General features: G+C 36.0%; 3 protein-coding genes across 3 annotated transcripts; 1 reads left to right on the top strand and 2 right to left on the bottom strand.

The window, feature by feature from the left end:
• Positions 1 to 955: 955 nt before the first annotated feature.
• On the bottom strand, positions 956 to 5384 carry LOC140774153 (serine carboxypeptidase-like 17). The gene is made up of 14 exons (XM_073117027.1): positions 5206 to 5384; positions 4988 to 5133; positions 4562 to 4638; positions 4356 to 4478; positions 4169 to 4271; positions 3656 to 3693; positions 3297 to 3398; positions 3129 to 3212; positions 2758 to 2910; positions 2554 to 2625; positions 1687 to 1805; positions 1466 to 1579; positions 1306 to 1351; positions 956 to 1225 (listed from the first exon to the last, which is right to left on the bottom strand). Exons 1-14 carry the CDS (start codon positions 5358 to 5360, stop codon positions 1142 to 1144), a joined length of 1416 nt encoding a protein of 471 aa, XP_072973128.1. The 5' UTR covers positions 5361 to 5384; the 3' UTR covers positions 956 to 1141.
• Positions 5385 to 14285: 8901 nt separating this feature from the next.
• LOC140774553 (serine carboxypeptidase-like 7) lies at positions 14286 to 19140 on the bottom strand. The gene is made up of 14 exons (XM_073117591.1): positions 18811 to 19140; positions 18594 to 18739; positions 18359 to 18435; positions 18146 to 18268; positions 17889 to 17991; positions 17477 to 17514; positions 17159 to 17260; positions 16998 to 17081; positions 16770 to 16919; positions 15880 to 15951; positions 15019 to 15137; positions 14795 to 14908; positions 14668 to 14713; positions 14286 to 14562 (listed from the first exon to the last, which is right to left on the bottom strand). Exons 1-14 carry the CDS (start codon positions 18987 to 18989, stop codon positions 14479 to 14481), a joined length of 1437 nt encoding a protein of 478 aa, XP_072973692.1. The 5' UTR covers positions 18990 to 19140; the 3' UTR covers positions 14286 to 14478.
• A 2534-nt stretch (positions 19141 to 21674) lies between these two features.
• LOC140773940 (lecithin-cholesterol acyltransferase-like 1) lies at positions 21675 to 23895 on the top strand. Its single transcript, XM_073116731.1, has 2 exons — positions 21675 to 22116; positions 22887 to 23895. Exons 1-2 carry the CDS (start codon positions 21734 to 21736, stop codon positions 23803 to 23805), a joined length of 1302 nt encoding a protein of 433 aa, XP_072972832.1. The 5' UTR covers positions 21675 to 21733; the 3' UTR covers positions 23806 to 23895.

Raw genomic sequence — 23895 nt, 5'->3', positions numbered from 1 at the left:
TAGAAATTTAAAAATAAAAAAATCGACTGTCTTTTTTCTGATCCGCATTTGATCTATGCAACAAACAAAAATGAATTAAAAAAAAAAATCTAAGACTACTTAGCTAAATCTGTTAGCGTTTGATCTAAAATTTTAAAATAAAATAATAGTGAGTTATATATATATATATATAATTTAAAATAAAATTAGTTTTTTTTTATTTCGTTAATTTAACTATATAAATGCTAATTGGTTAGAGTTTCAAAATCTAACAGTGAAACAAACAACCTTAAATATGATTTTTTGCGGTATAGCCTATTTTATTTAAAAAAGTTTGGAATCGGACAAAAACACTCCAGACTATCCTTAAATCGTAGCGAACTACCTCTCAATTCTCCGGAAACATAATTAAGAGCACCTAGTACATGATGGCGATGCGATAACGCCTCTGTCGACTGTCGTCCAACGTTCCATTTAAGCAGATTGAAGGTGTCTGTCGTGCAATAATCCAAGAGATGGTCTCAGTCACTCATAACATAACATAATTCATAATATTTTTTATAAAAAAAATAAGATAGTAATAAATTAGAATAAATCAAATATTAGTATAGCTAATTCTGATACCTACTTTTTCATTTTTACTTGGTAACCATGCAAAACTTATTCCGGAGGCAAAATCAGCAAAATCTATTATAGGACCAGTAGAACATTAAGTAGATCGGCTCCAACTAAATAGAGGATGATGCACTGAAATGCAACGGAAAATATGCAATGTTATCTCTCGATTCCAAAGGAAGTCCTCGTGGTAATGTTGTCCTCTTGTATCACCGGTATTTCTCCATGTTTGGAAATGATATCTGTAAGCCATTATCACCTCTATTTGTTCATTTCTTCAAGACTGAACATGTTATGTTAACCCATTCAGATATGCAATTCAATCTATATCAATAAAAAATAAATAAAAATAAAAAGAGGGTATGCAATTCAATCAATAAGAAAAAGATATGTGCGTTTGTGTATTTTATTCATACACAGCCTTTATCCGGTTCAAAAGATTCTTCACATTCATTGCTAGCCAAAGGCCGTTCATTGATAGAACGGCACCCAGTTATATTGCAGTAGAACATGACAATGGTGACAAATACGTTCTCGTGAGACGAGATCACAAAGGCTTAAGAGATAGCCATCTACGAATCATAGCCAAACACTCCTTAGGACGGTACTCTGGAGCTGTGTGACCCGCTCCCTACATATATAGAACCAAAAACTTTGCATCAGAGACGCTATTCTACAAACAAACAGGCAAAAGAAGCAAAGCATCTCTACCTTCACAGTGGCGAATGTCATATTGTTGGAATATGTTATGGTAAACCTATGAAATAAGGAGAAGAACAAATTGGATAAGTTTACATGAAAATATCAGGAAGAGCAATGCTGGACATATATATATATATATATATAGTAGATTGCATCAGAGGAAGCCTACCCAGCACTTTGGCCTCCAAAATTCCAAGATCTCCAGTCACTCACAATTGGGAAGTTGAGGGATCTTACCCATTCTTGTGTTCCCAGAAACGGTACAACTAAGTCATGGTCTCCACTGCGAAGAAGAAAAGAATACATGAAGCCACATCAGGATAGAGAAAAAAAAAAACAGATAACAATGTGATTACAGCTATACAATACCAAGCCCGGTTGTGGATTTACCTGTATACGAGAGCACGGTAGCCTCTGCTGGTAAGGTTTAAGTGGTGTTTAATGCTACTATGAAGGTCTTTTGTATACGGTAAGTCATCGTTGCACCTCTGCCACTCCCTCACAGTTCCCTGCTTTTCAGACTCTGCTGTTAAGGGCTTTGTCACCAACAAAATCAGACAATACGACAAGTCTTATATCCATTCATTTTACTTATTCATAGACAAAGCTGGTTCACAAATCAGGACATTAACTTTGATTAATACGTCAAATGTTCACTTTCCTACTATAAAGTTAAAATCTTCCGCCAATGGCCAGTCAGTTCAAATGAGTGGGAGAGAACATAGGCCTAATATAAAACAAAATATCTCATAGACCTAATTCAATCAGAGAGCTAATTCTTTTGAACTTAGCATCTTCTTCCTCCCAATTTCTTCCTCAATCTTTCTCTCTATGTTCATCAAGACATTCCAAGGAGTCTAAAGACAAAGAGTCAGTTTGAATATTTTCTACATGTAATATGCCCAAACCTTTATAATATAGCTTCTATACACCTCAAATCTTTATCCTCAGAAATAAGCATTCCGTATATCCTTGTGATCTAAAATTGTCTGGCCTTCTTTTAAACACATTTATGACCCCTCTTGAGCATATCAATGAGAAGTGTTTTCACTAATTGCTATGAAAGAGCTCTTTCCAGATGGTGCCAACCAACCTTCTAGCTAGATATGCTGATTCCAAGGCGCTTGTACATGAAACTTTGGTACTATTTTTAACTAACCCACTAATTGTTATTTCTAATAAATTATTTCCTTATTCTCCTTTTTCCCTTCCTCTATCTATTGCATTCTTGTTATATCTCAAAAAGGCAGAGTTTACCTTCTTAACATGGAGAGCCTCTTGTGTGGACTTGCTGTTTGCCCAGTAATAGTTTAGCAAATGAACATAAGTCTGCAAGTAAAATAACAACCATTAATAGCGTTATAGAGAATAAGGAGAAATCTGCAAATAGCTAAAACAATGATGCATGAAAATGAGCAGAGCCGCAGAAGACAAAGGGATGAGAGAAAGATTTGACTTAACTCTACATTTGAAAGATGGAGGAGGCTCCGGTGGTCCGAGCAATTCTCTATACCTGATTCCTACGTACATCCTTTCGACCTTACTTTTTGGTTTAGGAGATGCTCTAGGGCATTTAGGTTCCAAAATGTTAGTTTTCTGAACCTTTGAAATAAGCTACAGAAGAGAATAAAAAAAAATAGTAAGTGTATAAGTTGTTAATATGAATAAGTGTATATTGACCACATTTATGCACATTTTTATTTATAAATAAATAATAATACTTTCGCTTATACACCAACCAACCAAACGAGGTTTAACTCTATCACATGCTGTTCTTTGCTGATAGTATAATCCTTAACATAGTAGAGGTTTGGTGACTACAGTTTCCTAACCTCTTCAACAGTATCTAGCATCTTAGCACAAAGTACATTACAAGGATGTTTATAGTCTTCCCCTTCACAATGCCTCTGCACCAACTGCAAAATACAGAAAGGATCGGTGCGCTACAAAAAATTGTCTTAACTCTCAAAAAATCAATTGTCTGGTGAGAATTGAATCACCTCATATATTTGATCTGATATGATTCCGACACCATGAGCATATGGGACTTTAGAATTCTGATCGATCTTTTCACCTGTTGCAGGGTTGCCAATCAGATAACCCTGAAAGCAGTCAAACCAACAGATTATTATTCCTTGACAGAGAAAGTGCATCTCCTTCCTCTCCTGTGAGGAGAATAAAATTCTTGCAACCATGAAGAAAATCAGACCATACAAGAACCTCAACATCGGCAGCAAGCCAGCAACCCAAAGACGCCCTTTAATGTGTCTATCTTACGTAAATCTAAACAGAAGTCTGGTATATAGGCAACTGGGTGTGCGTGCAACACACAACAAAAACAATTTATAATAACAGTTACCTTGAGATTAAGAACCAGATCATTCCCGTAGTTGGTACCTGGATGGAAGTACAACTAGAAATTCGTTAGGAAAAACTATGACAAGAGAGAGTATTATTCAATTTTCTAGATAATAAGAATATGCTATATAATAAGTGAGTGACAGAGAAATAAGTAAAAGCAAGTATATTGAAATTTGTGTATATCCATGTGTTTGGTAAATTTTTCTACAAAGGAAGTGCAAGTTTCTCTGTTGTCATATTTACTTAATACATATCCAAAATCATAGCAGGACATATCAACAAGACAACAACTTGACTCCGAAGACACTACATGTATTTTGTTTATTTTTCCTTTCATTTAAGAAAAAAAAAAACGACGTAGCATCTTGAAGCATGATGTATCAAAAAATGATTGAAATATGTCCGTCGTTACAATGTATCAGATCTGTAGGCAAAAAGATTTTCGCTGCTATGGAAGTCAATCTCTTGTACTTACACTATTGACATAAACAGAGGTTTTGAACAGAGCTACCTTCTGATATTATTTGTGCGATCAACGGAACTAACTTCCCAGCATATGAATCACCACTAACATAGAAAGGATTAGAGAGGAACTGAGGGTGATCAATGAACCACTGCAATACGAGTTAGGAGAAGAATTAGTAAGCCGCAAAAATTTCTCATTTAGGAGTTTGACAAAAATTGAAATATGCACCCACCTTTATGATAAAAGAGTGGACTTGCATGGAAGAAGATAGGTCTCCAACATAATAACCTTCAGGGGACGCTGAGAATGAGAATCCAGTACCAACAGGCGAATCCAGGAAAATAATGTTTGCCACCTGAAGGGGATCAGTCAGATCATTATATAGTTGAAGGCAAAAGATTATGCAACACCAAAGCAAGTAGAAGAGGAACAGCACACCTTGGTCCAAGAATCTGGAAAATATACCAAATTTGGTAAGCTCCCATTGTACGGGCTTTTCACAAACTTCAGTGGACCTGCGTTTCAAATGTGGAGAGTTTTCTTTAAGTGCCTTGGTTGTCTTTCACTTTGCTTGTCCATAAATATTTGAAAAGCATACCTGGATTATTTATATATATATATATATATATATATATATATATATATTCATGCCTTAAATTAAAATTTAACATATATATATATGTAATGCGGGAATAAGGGGGAGAGAGAGAGAGAGAGAGAGGAAAGTGGAGGAAAGGAAATAAGTCTGAATGACTGAACCAGACGATGGCAGAGTTGAGGTTTAATTTAGATGGTTTTATCTTGGACTCCCATCCCGTCTCATTGCTCATATTTTCCATTAGGAGAGAGATCGAGAAGACTGACCAATTTCGTCGACCAGACCACTAAATGCGGAGCATCCGGGTCCACCGGTGAGCCAGAGAAGAACGGGGTCTTCGCTTGGACTCCTCTCCGACGTTATGAAGTAGTAGAACAACTCCACACCCTTCTCTTCATCCACACTCACATACCTATGCCAGATCCAAATAAGATGAGGAATTAGAAAATGTTAAGAGAGAGAGAGAGAGAGAGAGAGAGCTCACCCAGTTTCTAAATAGAATGGTAGGCGTCCCCGGAAGCCTGGGAGATGGGTGATGACCGAAACGCAGAGAGCAAGAGAGAAGAGATTAAGTAATAGTAGCAGAACTAGAGGAAGCCATGACAAATTAATTTTGAGAAGATGAGGAGGAGGAGGCATAGTGTTGACTTATACTTTGATCGCCGTGGGACGGGGTATTTAAGAGTCTATTAAACTTCAATGTATTCAAAATAAAACAGGTGATTTAAAAGCGTCAATTTGTCGCCCACTGTTTTATTTTAGTTCTTAATATTTTTTAGTGATACAGTTGTCAACCAGGCCTAACTTTATTAAAAATAAAATAAAATACTATTACTCTGTTTCTAGGTTTGTCAGAACGAATCGTTATTTATATTAAGATGAAGTTAGTTTGGCTATTACAGCTGTCCTTTTTCTCATTCGTTGGGCAATTAGTTTGCTAGAAGGTTAAGGTAGAACGAATACAGAATTTTCAGTTTTTCTCTTAATATCTTGTTGATTCAATATGGTATTTAGAGCACTAGAGTGCTTCTTCCTGCGTTCTTCTTCTAGAGTTTCTCTTCAAGCTTGCTTGCTTTTTTTATTTGTCTTCTCTGCTGCTGATTCTGGAGATTTCTAGCTATGACGATTGACGCGCCTTTTCAATCCAAATCAACTGATACTTTGATCAGTAGTTCTACCATTAAGATGGATCAAATCCTTAATTTTCTCCATCATTCAGACAATCCTGGTGTAGTGCTTGTTCTCAACATCTCATAGGCGACAACTATGCTTCATGGAGGAGAGCTATGTTGATTGCCTCATCGGTTAAAAACAAGCTAGGGTTCGTCGATGGATCTATATCAAAACCAGTAAGTACTGATCCTCTCATTAATTCTTGGATTTGAAAAAATAATATTGTGATTTCATGGACACTTAATTTTGTATCCAAAGACATTTCTGCATCTATTATATACTCTGAGTCTGCTTATGAAATATGGATTGATCTCAAAGAAAGATTTCAGCAGAGAAATGGACCTCGTATATTTCAGCTTAGACGTGAACCAATGAATCTTACTCAGAGTCAATTGACTGTTAGTGCCTATTTCACTAAGCTTAAGACAATTTGGGAAGAACTTAGCAACAATAGATCAGCTTGTACTTGTGCTATATGTTCCTCTGGAGGTACTAAAGCCCTTGTTGATCAGTACCACATGGAATACGTTATGTCTTTTCTAATAGGATTGTCTGACAATTTTGCTCAAGTTCGAGGTCAATTTTCCACCTTATCTGAGACTACAAATTTTCCAATTCCCTCTATTGCTGAACCTACTGCACCTCAAAGTTCTTCTACTGAACCAGATTCTGAGTCATCCTTGGCTCTTGATTCTTCTCGAGTTCTTCCTATTCCTAGGAGAATCTCTTGAGTTATTAAGCCTCCATCCTACCTAAGAGAATTTCATTGCAATCTCTTAGAGAATACACCTTTACCTGCCACAACCTCAACTTATCTAATTACTCAGTCCATATCTTATAGTTCATTTACCTCCCAACACAGTTTTTTGCTTTGCAGCATCTCATCTAATTTTGAACGACAATTTTATTATCAAGATGTTAAGTTTGACCATTGGAGAGCTGCCATGATCATCAATGAGTTAAATGCTATGGAAATGAACAAGACTTGGACTGTCATGCCATTGCTTAAAGGCAAACATTCTATTGGATGTAAATGGATCTACAAAATTAAGTATCGGTCTAATGGCATCATAGAAAGGTACAAAGCTCGCTTAGTAGCAAAAAGTTACACTCAACAAGGGTTTGGACTTCATTGAAATATTTTCTCCTGTTGCTAAATTGGTTACTGTTAAAGTTCTCCTTGCAATTGTTGCTAAGGATAATTGGCCTCTTGTTCAACTTGATGTGAACAATGCCTTCTTAAATGGAGATCTGCTTGAAGAAGTGTATATGGATATGCCTCTGGGGTATGGAAAACAGTTTCAAGATAGCTCTACTCTTAAGGGGGAGAAATTAGTATGTCGTTTACATAAGTCCATTTATGGACTGAAACAGGCTTCTAAAAGGTGGTTTTCAAAATTTTCCACTACTCTTATTCTCCATGGTTTTCAATAATGTAAGTCTGATTATTCTCTCTTTACTAAAGGATCTGCCAAATCCTTTGTTGCCTTACTTGTGTATGTAGATGACATCATAATCACCGGAGCTGATTCTCAAGTTATTGATTCTTTAAGGACCTTTCTTCATAGCCAATTCAAATTGAAGGATCTTGGCAATCTCAAATATTTCCTTGGATTAGAACTTGCTAGGTCCAAGAAGGGAATTGTTCTTTCTCGGCAACATTATTCATTACAACTTCTTGAGGGTACTGGTTTTTTAGCTACTAAACCAGCTTCTTTACCAATGGATCCTAAGCTTAAGCTTAGCGTTTTTGAAGGTGATCTCCTACCTGATGCTACAGTTTATAGAAGATTAGTTGGTTGCTTTTTATATCTTACCATTTCACGACCTGACATTACTTTTGCTGTGCACAAACTAAGTCAATTTGTTTCTCAATCTCGCCAACCTCATTTGGATGTCGTGCATTATCTACTTCGACATATCAAGTCTACTTTAGGACAGGGTCTATTATTCTCTTCTGATTCTAGTTTTTAGCTGCGTGCCTTTGCTGATGCTAATTGGGGAGCTTGTTTAGACTCTAGAAAGTCTGTCACTGGTTTTTGCATCTTCCTTGGTGATTCTAAAGAGATTTCTCCTTCTTATCTCATCAATAAATCAGCTTACATGCTTTATATAGGATGTGTACACATTAGATCCATAATTCATGGCTTGAGATTTAAATCCCACCATATACGGATATCTATTAACAGCTATTAACATAATCATAGCTGACTAACAGAATCAGTTAAGGGATCATATCAGATTCTTTTCTTTAACACTCCCCCTCGAGTTGGAATGTATATTGATTACATTCAACTTGTTGAGCAATGCCTCAAACTGTGTAGAGTTCAATGGCTTGGTGAATAAGTCCGCTGGTTGATCACCGGTACGGATGTATGCTGTCTTAATTTCTCCTCTCTGCACCCTTTCACGAACTACATGACAATCAATCTCTATATGTTTCGTGCGCTCGTGAAAAACTGGGTTCAAAGCTATATGTATAGCAGCTTGGTTGTCACAGAACAGCTTAACTGGTTGAGCTTGACACACATTCAAATCTTTTAATATACTTTGTAACCAAGTTACCTCACAGCATGTAGTAGCCATGGAACGATATTCTGCCTCCGCACTTGAACGCGCCACTGTACTTTGTTTCTTTGTCTTCCAAGAGATTGGTGCATGTCCAAGTAGGATGCAATATCCAGTCAAAGATCTTCTTGTGTCTTTACAGCGAGCCCAATCAGCATCACAGAATGCTTTCAGCTCTAGTGGTCCTTTGGAAGGTAAAAGAATCCCTTGGCCAGGTGTGTGTTTGATGTACCGCAGGACCTTGTGTGCAGCTTCAAGATGAGGTTGTCTAGGCTTGTCCATGAATTGACTTAATATGTGAACAACGTACACAAGATCTGGTCTCGTAATTGTGAGGTATATTAGCCGCCCTATAAGTCTCCGATATTGGGATGGATCATGCAATAATTCACCACTTGTTTGTGTTAATGACAAGTTCTGATCAATTGGAAAACGTGAGGGTTTAGCACTAAGAAAACCTGTGTCTTCAAGAATTTCTAAGGCATATTTCCTCTGACACAATGCAATACCTTGCTTAGACCTTGCAACCTCAATGCCAAGGAAGTATTTTAGTTGCCCCATGTCCTTTAGTTTAAACTGGCTTGAAAGAAATTGCTTGGTATCAGTGATGTCTTCCAAATTGTTTCCTGCCAAGATCACATCATCAACATAAACTAGTAATGCCGTGAATCTACCTGAACGATTTCGGACGAACAATGAATAATCCGACCAAGATTGGTGAAATCCAGCTGATTTGAGGGCTGTTGATAGTTTAAGAAACCACTGCCGTGAGGCTTGCTTCAAACCGTAAATTGATTTGTGAAGCTTGCAGACTCGAGTCTCCCCCTTTCGTCCGAAACCAGGTGGAAGCTTCATATATACTTCCTCAGAAAGATCCCCATTGAGGAATGCATTGTTAACATCAAGTTGATGCAAATGCCAATCTTGTAGTGCGGCAAGGCTAAGAAGCACACGTACCGTCGTTAACTTGGCAACTGGTGCAAATGTTTCTCTATAATCAACCCTCTCAACCTGGCTATAACCCTTAGCCACCAACCTCGCTTTGTAACGATTAAGTGACCCATCTGGATTCAATTTGAGCTTGTACACCCACTTGCAACCGATTGATCGTTTATGAGATGGCAAAGGGACCAAACTCCAAGTGTGGTTTGCTTGAAGAGCTTGAATCTCTGTATGCATGGCTTCTCTCCATTGTGGGACTTGGACAGCTTGTGAATAAGAAGTAGGCTCTTTTTGGATAGAAAGTTTAGTGGTGAAGGCTCTATGATTATGAGAAAGGCGATCATATGATAAGACTTGTGAAAGGGAGTGAACTATACCTTTGGTCAGTGAAGGTGATGGTGCAGGTCTTGAAGGGAGGGCTGCCTCAACATGAAAGTCCTGCAAGAAGGTTGGTGTCTTAGTAGGGCGGGTCGACCGGCGTGGTGGTGAGATAGGTGGTTCTGCTGTTTGAGTTAGTGGAAGCAATGGTGTAAGGGATTCACTAGTAGAATGAATTGGTGAGTTAGTAGCGGAAGCTGGATCTGGTGGAGTATGTTCAGGTAGTGGGACCCTAGAGTTGGAAAAAGATGGAACTAAGAGTTCAATATCAGAGGAGTGTGACTGTGTTTGGGGTTGAAAGATAGGCACATTAGTTGGAGAAGTCGAGTGAGAGTTGGACTGAAATGGGAAAATATCTTCAAAAAATACAACATCTCTAGAAACAAAGACTTTGTTTTCTGTTAGATCATAAACTCGGTAACCTTTTTGACCATGAGGATAACCTAAGAAGAGACATCTAGTTGCACGCGGCTCAAATTTTGTGGGTTTGGAAGGGTGAGTTGACATGAAACACAGGCAACCAAAAACTCGTAAGTGGGAGTAATTAGGTGGTTTATGAAAAAGCTTTTCAAATGGGGTTTTGCCTTGAAGAAGTGGTGTGGGAGTCCTATTAATAAGATATGCAGAAGTGAGTATGGCATCTCCCCAAAAATGCTTAAGTAAGTTGGCTTGAAAAAGAATCGCTCGAGCAACGTTCAGCAGATGCCTATGTTTGCGTTCAACGACACCGTTTTGTTGTGGTGTGTTGACACAACTAGTTTGATGAACTATTCCTTTTGATGAGTAAAAATATTCGAGCTTAAACTCAGGACCATTGTCACTACGCACAATTTTTACTTTCTGATTAAATTGAGTTTCAACCAACTGAATGAAATTGACTAGGAGGTTTTGTGTTTCTGACTTATGCTTCATCAAGTATACCCAAGTGCTCCTAGTATGGTCATCAACTATGGTAAGAAAATATTTTGCACCAGTAAGCGAAGGTTCATGATAGCCACCCCAAATGTCAACATATATTAGATCAAAAGCAGACACACTAGAAATAATACGTAAGGGAAAAGACATCCTAGTTTGTTTAGCCAAAGGGCAAATAGGACACTGACTTGCATCGCAAGATTGATTTATGAAGAAGGGAAATAAGGAAGAAACTTTGGTGGAAGGATGGCCGAGGCGTTGGTGCCAAAGGTTGGGTGTAGGGCGGTGAACCGAGTTGCATGTTCCTTTCTGTATTGGATTGAGGCAGTACAGTCCCTCCCATTCAGTTCCCGTCCCAATCATCTTCCCCGATCGTAGGTCCTGTATGAAACAGAAATGTCTAAGAAAGATGGTGATATAGAATGAATCAAGTGCCAGTTTGCTAATAGAGATTAAGTTCAAATAGAATAAAGGCACACATAGGACATTATGGAGAACGAAATCAGGAGTAAAAACTATTTTGCCAATATGAGTGACTGAAGCCATAGTACCATCTGGTAGTTTGACAAGACGATTATGAACAGGTTTTAAAGAAGTGAGAAGAGAATGAGCATAAACTATATGATCACTTGCACCACTATCCAATATCCAGACATTGTCTTTGCCATTTTGAGTGATGGAAAAAGCTTTACCTGAGAGCTCATCATAGTTTGGGACATTACCAACATGATTGACCTTGGCTGCCTTATTTTTACTTAGCAACTCGACCAGCTCCTTGCATTCTTCCTGTGAGAATGGAAAATTGTTTCCATCAAATTTCTTGTCATACAAGGAAGCCACATGGTTCCCTTTTGAGCTTCCGTGTTCTCCTTCCATAGCAGCCTTTCTTCTTCTACAAAAATCATAGGTATGGCCTTTTCCACCACAAAAGGTGCACTTGAGATGAGTCCTGCAATTCTTGGTTCTATGATTAGTCATGTTGCACTTTTCACATCTCATTTCAAACTTTCCTGCATCATAATCACGACCTCCCTTCTTAACAACAAAAGCTGCCACCTCTGGTTGAGTAATTGTCCTTCCATTCGAAGCCTCTGCTTGCTTTTCATGGCGCAATGCCATTGCATATGTCTTATTCACACTTGGCAGTGGATCTATTGCCACTATGTTGCTTCGGATTGTAGCATAGTTGTCATTGAGTCCCATTAAGAACTTCATGGTCTTTTGGTTCTCCATGTACACCTTGATCTCTTTGGCCGCGTCACAGCTACAAGGTGGAATCTCATAAAGTGCATCTCTCTCATCCCAAAGACTCTTGAGTTTGGTGAAGAATGATGTGACTGAGCCAGTGTCTTGTTCACAGCCATGGATCTTATTTTCTATGTTGAATAGTTGAACAGTATTTGTATGGGAAAAGCGCTCTTGCAACTCGAGCCACATATCTCTTGCATCCTTGCAGTGAATCACGCTGCTAGAGATGTCTTTTGACATTGATCCTAGCAGCCATGTCTTAACCAAAGTGTTGCAGCGATCCCACTGTTGTTGTTCTTCAAGCCTGATAATTGGCCTATGAATGGATCCATCTATGAACCCTTTTTTGTTTTTGATTGTCAACGCCATACTCATGGATTGAGACCATGTTGTATAATTGTCTTCCATCAACGGTTGTGATACGAGTACTGCACCAGGTTGATCTGAATAATGGAGAAATAAAGGATGGTTGGGATTTTGCCACGATTCTGAGACTCTCGAAGAGGACAAAGATCTGCCATGTTCAGCAAGATTTTGTTCTTCCTCGCTTGCCATGGAGTATTGTGTTTGTGTAGGATTTTAGGCCTCCAAGAGCTTTCGCTCTGATACCATAAAGAGATTTCTCCTTCTTATCTCATCAATAAATCAGCTTACATGTTTTATATAGGATGTGTACACATTAGATCCATAATTCATGGCTTGAGATTTAAATCCCACCATATACGGATATCTATTAATAGCTATTAACATAATCATAGCTGACTAACAGAATCAGTTAAGGGATCATATCAGATTCTTTTCTTTAACATATTTGCATCTTCCTTGGTGATTCTTTAATTTCTTGGAAAGCAAAGAAAGAGGCTACTTTGTCTTGGTCCTCTACCGAGGCAGAATATCATGCTCTTGCTTCAACTGCTAGAGTGCTAGTGAACTTGTTTGGAACCATCAGTTACTCCAAGCCTTTCATATTCCTCCAACTGCTCCAGCTTTGCTTTTTTGTGATAATCAAGCTGCTGCTCATATAGCTACTAATCCCATCTTCCATGAACACACCAAGCATATTAAAATAGATTGCCATTTTGTGCGTGACAAGATTGTTGAAAGATTTATCAAGCTTCTTCCTATTCGCTCCTAACATCAATTAGTCGATGTCTTCACCAAAGCATTACTTGCTTCTACTTTGTTTTCTCTTTTATCCAAGATGGTTGTGCTTGATCTTCACCGTTCATCTTGAGGGGGAGTATTAAGATGAAATTAGTTAGGCTATTATAGCTGTATTAAGATGAAGTTAGTTAGGCTATTAGAGCTGCCTTTTTCTCATTCATTGGGCAGTTAGTTTGTTAGAGGGTAACTTATAAAAGCCTAGATTAGCTTGTAAACAGAGGTAGTTCTTGATTCAATAATTTATTCATTTTTATTTACATTCCGTCATTATAATATTTATAATTCGAGCTCTATATTTTATAAATATATAGTTTAAGTATACACTTAATTTCTATATATTAAAAAAAATCAAATAAAATAGAAAATTTTCATATATCTAAGGTGAAAAAAAACATTATATATTTTTATTATTATTGCTTATAAATAGAGCTTTAATTATTAAGTCATCTATTAGTACGTACCGTTTCTAAAAAGGCGACTTCCTCATCTAATTTATATTCATGTCTAATTAAGATTTTATTCATATTAGATTTCATTTGTTTAAGATTTAACTTGTATTCATTAATATCCCATTCATATTCGATTTCTATTTGTATTCATTTAGGTATGCAATGATTTTAAGTTTTATTTTTCGTCTAATATCCATATTGAAATAAAATTATGAATACGAATATAAATTGTGCACACGATTCGATCCGTGTTCAACCCTTATATTAAGACCATGTACTTTTGATTCCAAAGGTGAAGACAAAATAACTGGAGAAAGATGGAAGGATGCATCCTGGGCCTGCAATCACAGTCTAAATATGTGTTAAGTTTATTAATACTTATATAATTGGTAAAATTAATGACTAGAAGCATCTCTTTGAAAACCATGGGTCTCATGCAATCTCATGCTAATTTATATTTATATATTATATTTAGATTCTATGTATGAATATATGCATAAATTATGATAAGTAAATATGTTTATTAAAATATAATTTATATTTTATATATTTTAATATGTTTTTATTAAAATATAATTTATATTTATATGAATATATGCATAGATTTTATGTAATGAGTTTTATTTTTTTTTCAACACGGCTTGTCTGCTGATTCATACGGAGCAACTAATTGGAGGAATTTGAGAGTTGAGGACAATGCAAAATGTTTCCACGTACATCAAGCATATCCAATAATTAACTGCAATGCACTCTGTCTAAGTGTGTGTATATATATATATATACTCCAAACCTGATGGTTTCAGACCCTTTTAACTAGATCTATATTAAGATCATAATTATGATAGTGCTGTCTTCTAAACTGGCAAGGTTGGTTAGTATTGCCATAGAACATGAGAATTATATATGATAAACATTGAAGATCACAAGGGCTTATGAGATAGCCATCTATCAACCATAGCCAGACACTCTTTAGGACGGTACTCTGGAGCTGTGTGACCCGCCCCCTGCATTTTAAAGAACCAAAAACTCTGCATCAATGACAGCACTTTTCATAGTTATTAGTTTCTATATACATTATACAACAGGCATAGTTACTGAAGTATCTTCACCTTTACGGTTGCAAATGTCATATTGTTTGAATACGTAATAGTAAACCTATGAAAGAAAAAGAGCAAAACAAATTAGTCATGAAAAGAGCAAGCAATGCAGCATGTATACTGAATAGAGAAAGCTTACCCAGCACTCTGGTCTCCGGAATTCCAAGATCTCCAGTCATCCACAATGGGGAAGTTGAGGGATCTTATCCACGCTTCTGTTCCCAGAAATGGAACGCCAAAGTCATGGTCTCCGCTGCGTGGAATCGAAGATGACATGAAATGTTATCAGAATTAAGTAGAAAGTATTTCACATAGTAATGTGATTACAGCTATCTCATAAAAAGTCTGGTTTTGTGGATTTACCTGTACACAAGAGCACGGTAGCCTCTGCTAGTAAGGTTATAGTGATACTTAATGCTACTTGGTAGTTCATATGTATAAGATATGTCTCTGTTGCACCTCTGCCACTCTTCCACCGTTCCCTGTTTTCAACAACTACCAATAATATCAGACAGTATAACAAGTATTATAGTACACAAAATATTTAATTTAACCACTAGAAAGTACACTGTACCTTTAAAAGTACCTTTCACATGCCCCTTATACACCGCACGTGAATATACTAAAGCTAAGAGGACACAACAGTTGGTCACAAAAAAAAAATTAGGGATTAAATAGAAATAACCAGTAGTTGTGGACCAATAATATATATATCAAAGCAAGGCATTGCCATAGATGTGATCCTCGAGTCGCCAGATTTGAGCCGGGCTGAATTTAGGTCAGACTTTTCAGATTAATTGAACTTAAGTATTTATTCACAATCCGATCTATCAATTATTCGGATCGGACTGGATTCGGATTGAGCTAGAATAGTCTAGTCTGTTACCACTTGTCAGCCCGTGAGAGATCGGGCTAGCCGGGCCGGCCCGGCCCGATCCACCATTTAGCTATTTTTAGAAATATCTTTACCATTAGCATATTTTTATAAAAATATTTATATTCCTCTATTTTAAAAATATAATAATATATTAAAAAGATTTAAAGGTGTGCAAAAAACTATATAAAACGGTAGTAGAACGAGTGAGCCTAGTTGCGAGCCGAACAGGAAGGTTCTCGAGCCAGGTCAAGCGGGCAAAGAGCTGGCATGTGCCATATGGGTAGTTCGAGACTAGTAACAGTATTTTGAATTTTGTTTTATTCTAGGTCAAAAGGGTAGAGTTTTACCTTCTTTACGTGAAGAGCCTCTTGTGTAGAATTGTTGTTTGCCCAGTAATAGGATAGCCAATGTACATAACTCTGCAATTAAATATAGCAACCATTAGTGGAGTATTAGATAATATATATATATATATATATCTGTAAGGTAAGTTGAAGATCAATAAATGTGCGATCGAATCTTACAAATTTGAGAATATTCTATGTTATAAAAACAACTAGATACTTAAAAGCCAATGTGTTTGTCCACTTGGCTATAGTTTGATTGAAAGAAGTCTATAGTTTAGTCATAAAAATATCTTGCCAAGATGACACTCACTTAGGGGTAAAAACGGATCCGATAGTGCTCAACCCATATCCGTATCTGTATTTTTAGTTCGGATGCAAATTCGGATACGGATATTGGATGGATAGCAAAATTTAAAATCATATCCTAACTAAACGGATACGGATAATTTTCGGATAAAAGATCGGATCTTAAACGGATATTGATTAAATTTAAAATAATTATAATATTTTATTTAAATATAATTAACACAAAATTATTAAGAGTTTTACAACAAATAATTTTTTTGTATGTCAAATATATAAAATTAGAGAAATTAATCTTTATAAATAATATATAATGTATTATTAGTAATAATATTAATACTACTATTTAAATAAGTAAATTAAAAACTGTAAATCATTTAAAAAATATACGGGTAAACGGATATCCGATATCCGTATCCGAATCCGAAAAATTTATCCGACCCGTATCCGAATCCGTATCTGAATTTTTTTGTTAATTTCCAACTGAAAAATACTAGCTAGTCTAAGTCTAAGACAAGTGTGCATGTAAAGGACAGTCCAAAATCGAAACCAAACAAAAGAAGGGTGGCCTGAAGAGATCCACTTACTCTACATTTAAAGGGAGGAGTCTCTGGCGGTTGAAGCAAATCTTTGTAGTCCGCCTTTAAGGACCTTCTTTCTGCTGCATCTTTTGGTTTAGGCATGTCCTCGGGACATACAGGTTCCAAGATAGAAGCCGGCTGAATTTTTGAAGCATGCTACAAGAGAGTGAAATTAATAGTTTGATACCATAACTTTGACATAACAGGGAGTTTGGTGAAAAACGATTTCCTAACCTTTTTAACAATATCTAGCACCTCAGCACAAGGTGCACTACTAGGTTCTTCATAATCTTCTCCTTCACAATGCTTCTGCGCCAACTACAAAATAAGAAAGGATTTGTTACAATACTCTTTGTTCAACATAAAGTGGCTGCTGATGAGAATAGTATGATCACCTCATATATTTGATCCGATATGATTCCAACACCATGAGCATACGGGACTCTAAAACTCTTGTCAATCTTTTCACCTGTTACAGGGTTGCCAACCAGATAACCCTGAAAGAAGGCACGGATCATTGCTCCAAACAGAAAATACACACATTTTTTCTACTGTGAGGAAGAAAATTCTTGAGACATCAAGAAAATTGCCCATATGTATTCAGGCAATTTGGGTGCACACAGATAAATATGTATCAGTTACTCCACATCACAATACGGTGAATACAGACGTTTACTCAACTTCTTACCCAAACCTAGCAGGCTAAAGCTTACCTTGAGATTAAGAATGGGTTGTTTCCCATATTCAATACCTGGACAGGAAGTACAATGAGAAAACCATTAGCATACTCTTCAAAGGAAAAAGTCCTCTGTTTTGATCTCCTAATGTATAGAAACAATAAAGATCTTCCATACTATGCCTTGTGTTGTCCTCGTTAAAGCTTTAATAAATTTCCATTCTAAATTTTGCCTTATGAAAGTAAAGTTATATACAAAGGAAGCTTAGAAGGACAAACTACCGACTTGATTCACAAGACATTATGTCCGGAAGCATGAAGTATCAACACTAGTAAATTACTGAGAAATGTGCTCGGTAATGATGTATCAAATCTATACAACTTTGCTAGTATGAAAAGGTAAAATATTCTAGTTACACTGTTGACATAAACAGAGGTGCTAAAGATACCTTCTGAAATTATTTGTGTAATGACCGGAACGACCTTCCCAGCGTATGAATCACCGGCAACGTAGAAAGGATTGGAGAGGAACTGAGGGTGATCAATGAACCACTAGAATACGAATTGAATAATAAAATATTAATAATAATAATAATAATAATAATAATAATAATAATAATAATAATAATAATAATAAAAGAGATAGTGATCGAGCTGTAAAATTCTCAACTCATTGGGATGTAGACAAATTGGAATGTGCACCTACTTTTATGATAAAATGATAGACATGAATAGAAGAAGATATATCCCCGACGTCGTAACCTTCGGGAGATGCTGAGAATGAGAAGCCAGTACCAACAGGCGAATCCAGGAATATAATGTTTGCTACCTGAAGGGCACGAGCATCAGATCATTAGTTTAAGACATAAGATTATATAAAACCAAAGCAAGAGGAAGCGATTGAGGATCAAAAGCACACCTGGGTCCAAGAATGTGGGAAGTATACCAAATTTGGTACGCTCCCATTGTATTTGGCTCTCACAAACTTCAGAGGACCTAAATATGAAAAAAAAAAGAAAAAAGAATCAACTTTCCAATATATTTTTTTTAATAATTTTTATGGTACTTTGTAGTACATCGGAAGAATTAATATTCAATTTGAGACGCATGCAGGTTTGGAATTATATAACAATGGCATAAGCTAGCGCGATAACCTATTTCGAAAGCCAGACCACTAAATCCGGAGCATCCGGGGCCACCGGTGAGCCAGAGGAGGACGGGGTCTTCGCTTGGCCTCCTCTCCGACTCTATCAGGTAGTAGAACAACTCCACACCCTTCACATCGTCCACACTCACGTACCTAAATTTATATGTACGAATTATCAATATTAGGAACAAGAAGTTTATGGGCGAAGTACTCAGAGAGCTCACCCAGTTTCCAAATGAAATGGGAGGCGGCCATGGAATCCGGGGAGATGGGTGACGACCGACGTGGAAACAACAGGAGTGCCGAGATCGTAGAAGCAAAGGAAAAGCGCAATTACTAGTGTAGTAGGAAGCCATGATGGTTTAGCTTTAGGAAGAGGAAGAGGAAGAAGAAGAAGATGCATACTCCAATGGAATCGAAGGCTTGCTGTATACTACCTTTTTCACCCTTTTAATAATACAGAGGGCAGAAGTTCGTCGCCACCTACCTCCGACTGCCCCTAAATTAATGAATGGCTGAACGATGGTGCATGTCCAGATGGGTGATGCATAACAGAAGTATGCTGACCCTTCTCACCAATTCTTGAATGAGTGATGCATATAAAAAGTATTTTAACTACTAAGATATTTTATAAATATATTTTTATTGTATTCGATTTATATTATTAAGAATGTTTAATGTAAATATTCATGTTTGAGTATTTAGGTTAATACTTTTTAAAATTATTTATTTTTATTAAATTATTGACATTGATAATTAAAATATTATGAAATACATATAATTTTAGAGTTCTTTACATTAAAAATTCACTTAGTTTTCGATTTGACGAGTCAAGCTTTGCATTTAAGTCTTTTTTTCTTATTTTTCTTCCTATTGTATTTTTTCTATTATTTAGTGCTTCATTAGATATTGACAGGACATTATAAAAGTGAGAAAAATGATCCCGTACTTATCTTCATCTTCTACTTCATATGCCCCTATTAATTCTTCTTTTTATCTTCTATTTCATTATCATCTTCTTCTTTTACTACTACTCATTTTTTTATCTCTTAATTTTTCTTTTATACAAATCTTAAATTACTCTTTAATTAATAAAATAAAAAATTAATATGAGATAATTATGATATAATTATAATTAGTTAAATAACTAAAAACATAATTCGATGTGATTATTATTTATTTCTATGTTAATTCCTATCAAATATATAAGAGATTATTTTTCTCAAAGCTACGTGGAATTAGAATTCGTAGTTTAAGTATATGAAATTCATAGTTTAAATAAAAATTACGTAATTAAATTATAAAATTCAGTTTGACATAATTTTGAAAAAAATTTCAAAAGATAATCATCTAATATTCAAAAATTATAAAATCTATTGGATAAAATCTGTAACATCATAATCTAAAACTTTTATATTCGAAGTTTCTTCTGATTCGAAATCTATCTATAACTGAACGAATAATTCATAATTTAAGTATGAAATTTATAGTTTAAGTATAAAATTCTGATAGTAATTCACAGTTTTTAAGTAGATATTATAATTTATTTACAATATAGTTTAAGTTATGTCTTTAAAATATTAATTAAAGAGCTTTTATTCATTTAAAGTATCTCTAATCAGTTTCTTACTGTATTAATAAAAGAGCGGTCAGAGAGACTTATATAGAAAAAAGTATATGTAATTAGTTACTTTCGTAAATATAATAACAAATTTAATTAATTTTTAATAACTTTCATTATTTTTTACACTACAAAATTTACATATTTTATTATTATTATTTATATATAAATAAATTAGAGATAATTTATATAAATAAAAACTCCTCGATCAATGTTTCAAAAATATAACTTAATCTAATATTACAAGTAAATTATAATATATACTTTAAAAACTTTAAATTATTATTAGAATTTTATATTTAAAGTACAAGTTTCATATTTAAACTAAGAATATGAGAATCTTAATTTTGTCTTTCTCTATTTCTTTTATCTTAAAATTTTACGTTCTCTTTTGTTCGTTTTGACAGGGTTAAGATTTTTGGACGGTAAAATGAGAAGCTTAATTTTATTGTTTACTTATTTGAAACTATTTGTAATTTGTAATAGATTATAAATTTTAAATTTTATTCTAATTATCATGGGATTTAGATTTGAGAGTTGGAACTAAAACTTGTTATATGGATTTGTTCTAAATTTTGTTTCATACAATTTGTAGAATTGGGCTTACGAGTTGAAACTTTGTTCTAAACTCTAAATTTTATCGTATGGATTTGTATTATGGTGAATTATTAAAATTGTAATTTTTATATTACATGAGTTTTAAGTTGCAAATAAGTTATTTTGTTTGTTTAATATATTATTTCTATAGGAAAATTTAAGAAAAATTTAAATTTTATATCGAGTAAACGATTTAGACGGATTGTGTTATCATGTCGTGTTAACATTAACCCATTTTATTAAAACTGTTGTGTTACTAAACAGGTCGTGTCATGTTACTCAATTAATAATTATGTCATATTTATGTCTATCAAATGCAACTTGTTTAGTAATCAAGTTTGTGCTAGTTTGATGTTCATGTCTATTAAATGCAACACGTTTAGTGTTTAGTAATCAGATCGTGTTCATATTAAGTACCTGTGCCGAGCCACTAAACAATCATCTATTAAATAATTTTTCTCCATAATTACTATTTATGATTGGATTCCATCCTATAACTCCCGGATGTGGATGTGGATGTGGATGTGCCCCCTAATTTCCTTGCAACGCATGGTCTAAACTAAAAGCCTAAAACTCCGCTGTCAGAAAGAGCGGATCATCTGTAACCATGGTTTGCAGCATTTTATTAGCGACAAATTGCGAGGATTTAATTGTGGGCCGTTGTAATAGATACCTGTCAAGGTCTTAACCGTTCGATGGGGCGTCACAGATCACCCTCTTCTTCTTTTTTCTTAAGACTTTCTCAAAGAAAAAAAAAATTCAGAGACGCTGGAAGTTGTCCCATTAAGCCCCCGCTGCTCTAAAGGCATTTAATAGCTTTACTGTGTATGACATGTTCGTCATAGAATTCACTGACTCGGCTCAGTAAATAAACAAATAAATATATATGATGGATTCCCAACAAGAAGGAAGTCCTTCTCCCACTAGCAATGAAAGCTTTCTTTTGGGCCTCGCTTCTCTTCCACCTCCTCTCTCCCCTGCCGATACAATGCATTCTTCCCACTCCGTTTGACCCCCACCCCCTCGTGCTGATCCCGGGCCAAGGAGGGAACCAGCTCATGGCACGTCTCACCGACGATTACGTGTCCACCGCGCCAAACTGCGAAGCCGCCAAGGGAAAAGGCTGGTTTAGGCTCTGGATTAACTACACGAATCTCTTGGAGGATCCATTCGCCCGGCCCTGCTTCGCTGAGCAGATGACCATCTTCTACGGCCCCGACCTGGACGACTACTCCAACGCACCCGGCGTCGTCACCCGAGCCCCATTCTTTGGCTCCACCCGAGGATTTCGCTATCGCGATCCGGATCACAAGTAAGTTCAATTGTCAAATTAGATTTGTTTTTTATTTTTTGTTTTCTTATAACAATTGGTAGCAAGTATTTGCCTTCATTGAACATTAAACAAGCCAGCTGTCAACACAATATCAACCAGATAGAGTGTCCGGTTGTTAAATTGGATTTGACTATTATTTTAGTCACGAGGGGGTATTGATGTCTTTTATAATTAATTTAATAAAAATTTAATTATATTTTTTCTTTTTTATTATCTATATATATCTCTTATTAGTTTAATATTGATTTAAATTAAATTTTAATAGATAGAGAAAGAGAATTATACTTAAATTGAAGTTTATCTTCAAATAATCAAATTTAAATGATTTAATATTAAATGATATCTCTTATGATTAAGGTATAATTATATTTAAGAGAGAAATCTTAACGGAAGAAAAAAAAATAAGCACTTCTTCGGTATCGTAAAGTTAATTGTTTATCAATCAGTTTGATGAAGATCTAATTGTTAAGATCTTCAAGAGTATATATGCATACCTAATTAAATTTTCTTAACTAATATCCTTTTTTTTTAGTTGATGTAATTTTGGATCTGGTACTGAAAAATGATATAAAAACTGACTATTATAGCCGTTGGATTAAAATTGTAATTTTTAAAAATACATTAAAATATTTATTTTTAACTGTGTGTTATAAATTATGAATATTAGATACATACAAACATATACATGTATATACATAACACCTAACAACAGCATTATAAATGCAGTAATTAATATGCTGCTTCTACAGGACGAGTAAGTTTATCTACATGGAAAAATTGGTGAAACAGTTGGAAGCAATCGGGTACGAAGAAGGCAAAAGCCTCTTCGGTGCCCCTTACGATTTCCGATATGGGCTAGCTGCTGAAGGCCACAACTCCAAAGTAGGCTCTCAATTCCTTGACGACCTCAAAGAGCTCGTCGAGAAAGCAAGCAAATGGAATGAAAACAAGCCGGTAATTATCCTGACCCATAGCTTGGGCGGCTTATTTGCGCTTCAAATGCTCAACTGCAGCCCCTTATCCTGGCGTCGCAAATTTATTCATCGTTTCATCGCGTTATCCGCGCCGTGGGGAGGCACCGTCGTCGAGATGCGTGTGCTCGCATCTGGAGCCTCGCCACTTGGGCTATCCTTTCTCGATCCCCTGCTAGTAAGAGAAGAGAAGAGGAGCTTCGACAGCAACCTTTGGCTACTGCCATCTCCCAAAGTATTTGGAGAAGATACACTACTCGTGATGACAAAAGATAAGAAATACTCCGCATCCGACATCGCGGATTTCCTGAGAGGAATCGGGTTTAGTGAGGGAGTTGGGCCTTACGAGTCTCGGATACTTCCTTTGGTTCGGGAGTACTTGGGTGCTGCACCTGGAGTTCCGGTTACGTGCGTCGTTGGGTTTGGGATCCAAACGCATGAGACGGTGGTATATGGGGAAGGTGGATTCGATGCGGGTCCAGAGGAGGTTATTTATGGCGACGGTGATGGACTGGTTAATTTGGTTAGCCTCTTGGCTTTGGAGAAAGAGTGGTCTAATTTGCCGCAGCAGGAGTTGAAGATGGTCAAGCTCCCAAATGTCTCCCACGAAGGCATCCTCACTGATGATTTGGCCTTGAGGGAAGTGATTAAACAAGTTTATGAAGCATCTTCTATCGGCATGACAACAACTTCCTAATGCCTACTCAAACAATAACAACTTTGTTTGTGGCCCATTTCAATCTGTTAATTTTGAGCCGATAGTAAGACCACGGGCCTAACCTCCTTA

This window comes from Typha angustifolia, chromosome 13 (genome assembly GCF_048772165.1).
Source record: "Typha angustifolia cultivar Huaian chromosome 13, ASM4877216v1, whole genome shotgun sequence".
Taxonomy (NCBI): Eukaryota; Viridiplantae; Streptophyta; class Magnoliopsida; order Poales; family Typhaceae; genus Typha; species Typha angustifolia.
This window is presented reverse-complemented; position numbering and strand designations above follow the sequence as displayed.

Excerpts from the sequence above, each read along its gene's own strand:
- LOC140774153 (XM_073117027.1), bottom strand. The coding sequence starts at position 5,360 with ATGCCTCCTCCTCCTCATCTTCTCAAAATTAATTTGTCATGGCTTCCT. Across the intron at positions 3,694-4,168 it reads CGCACAAATAATATCAGAAG|GTACCAACTACGGGAATGAT; the intron begins GTAGCTCTGTTC and ends ACTTCCATCCAG. Across the intron at positions 3,213-3,296 it reads TATCAGATCAAATATATGAG|TTGGTGCAGAGGCATTGTGA; the intron begins GTGATTCAATTC and ends TGTATTTTGCAG.
- LOC140774553 (XM_073117591.1), bottom strand. The coding sequence starts at position 18,989 with ATGCATCTTCTTCTTCTTCCTCTTCCTCTTCCTAAAGCTAAACCATCA. Across the intron at positions 14,909-15,018 it reads TACCGTGCTCTTGTGTACAG|CGGAGACCATGACTTTGGCG; the intron begins GTAAATCCACAA and ends GATTCCACGCAG. Across the intron at positions 14,714-14,794 it reads TCCGGAGACCAGAGTGCTGG|GTTTACTATTACGTATTCAA; the intron begins GTAAGCTTTCTC and ends TTTCTTTCATAG.
- LOC140773940 (XM_073116731.1), top strand. The coding sequence starts at position 21,734 with ATGAAAGCTTTCTTTTGGGCCTCGCTTCTCTTCCACCTCCTCTCTCCC. Across the intron at positions 22,117-22,886 it reads TATCGCGATCCGGATCACAA|GACGAGTAAGTTTATCTACA; the intron begins GTAAGTTCAATT and ends CTGCTTCTACAG.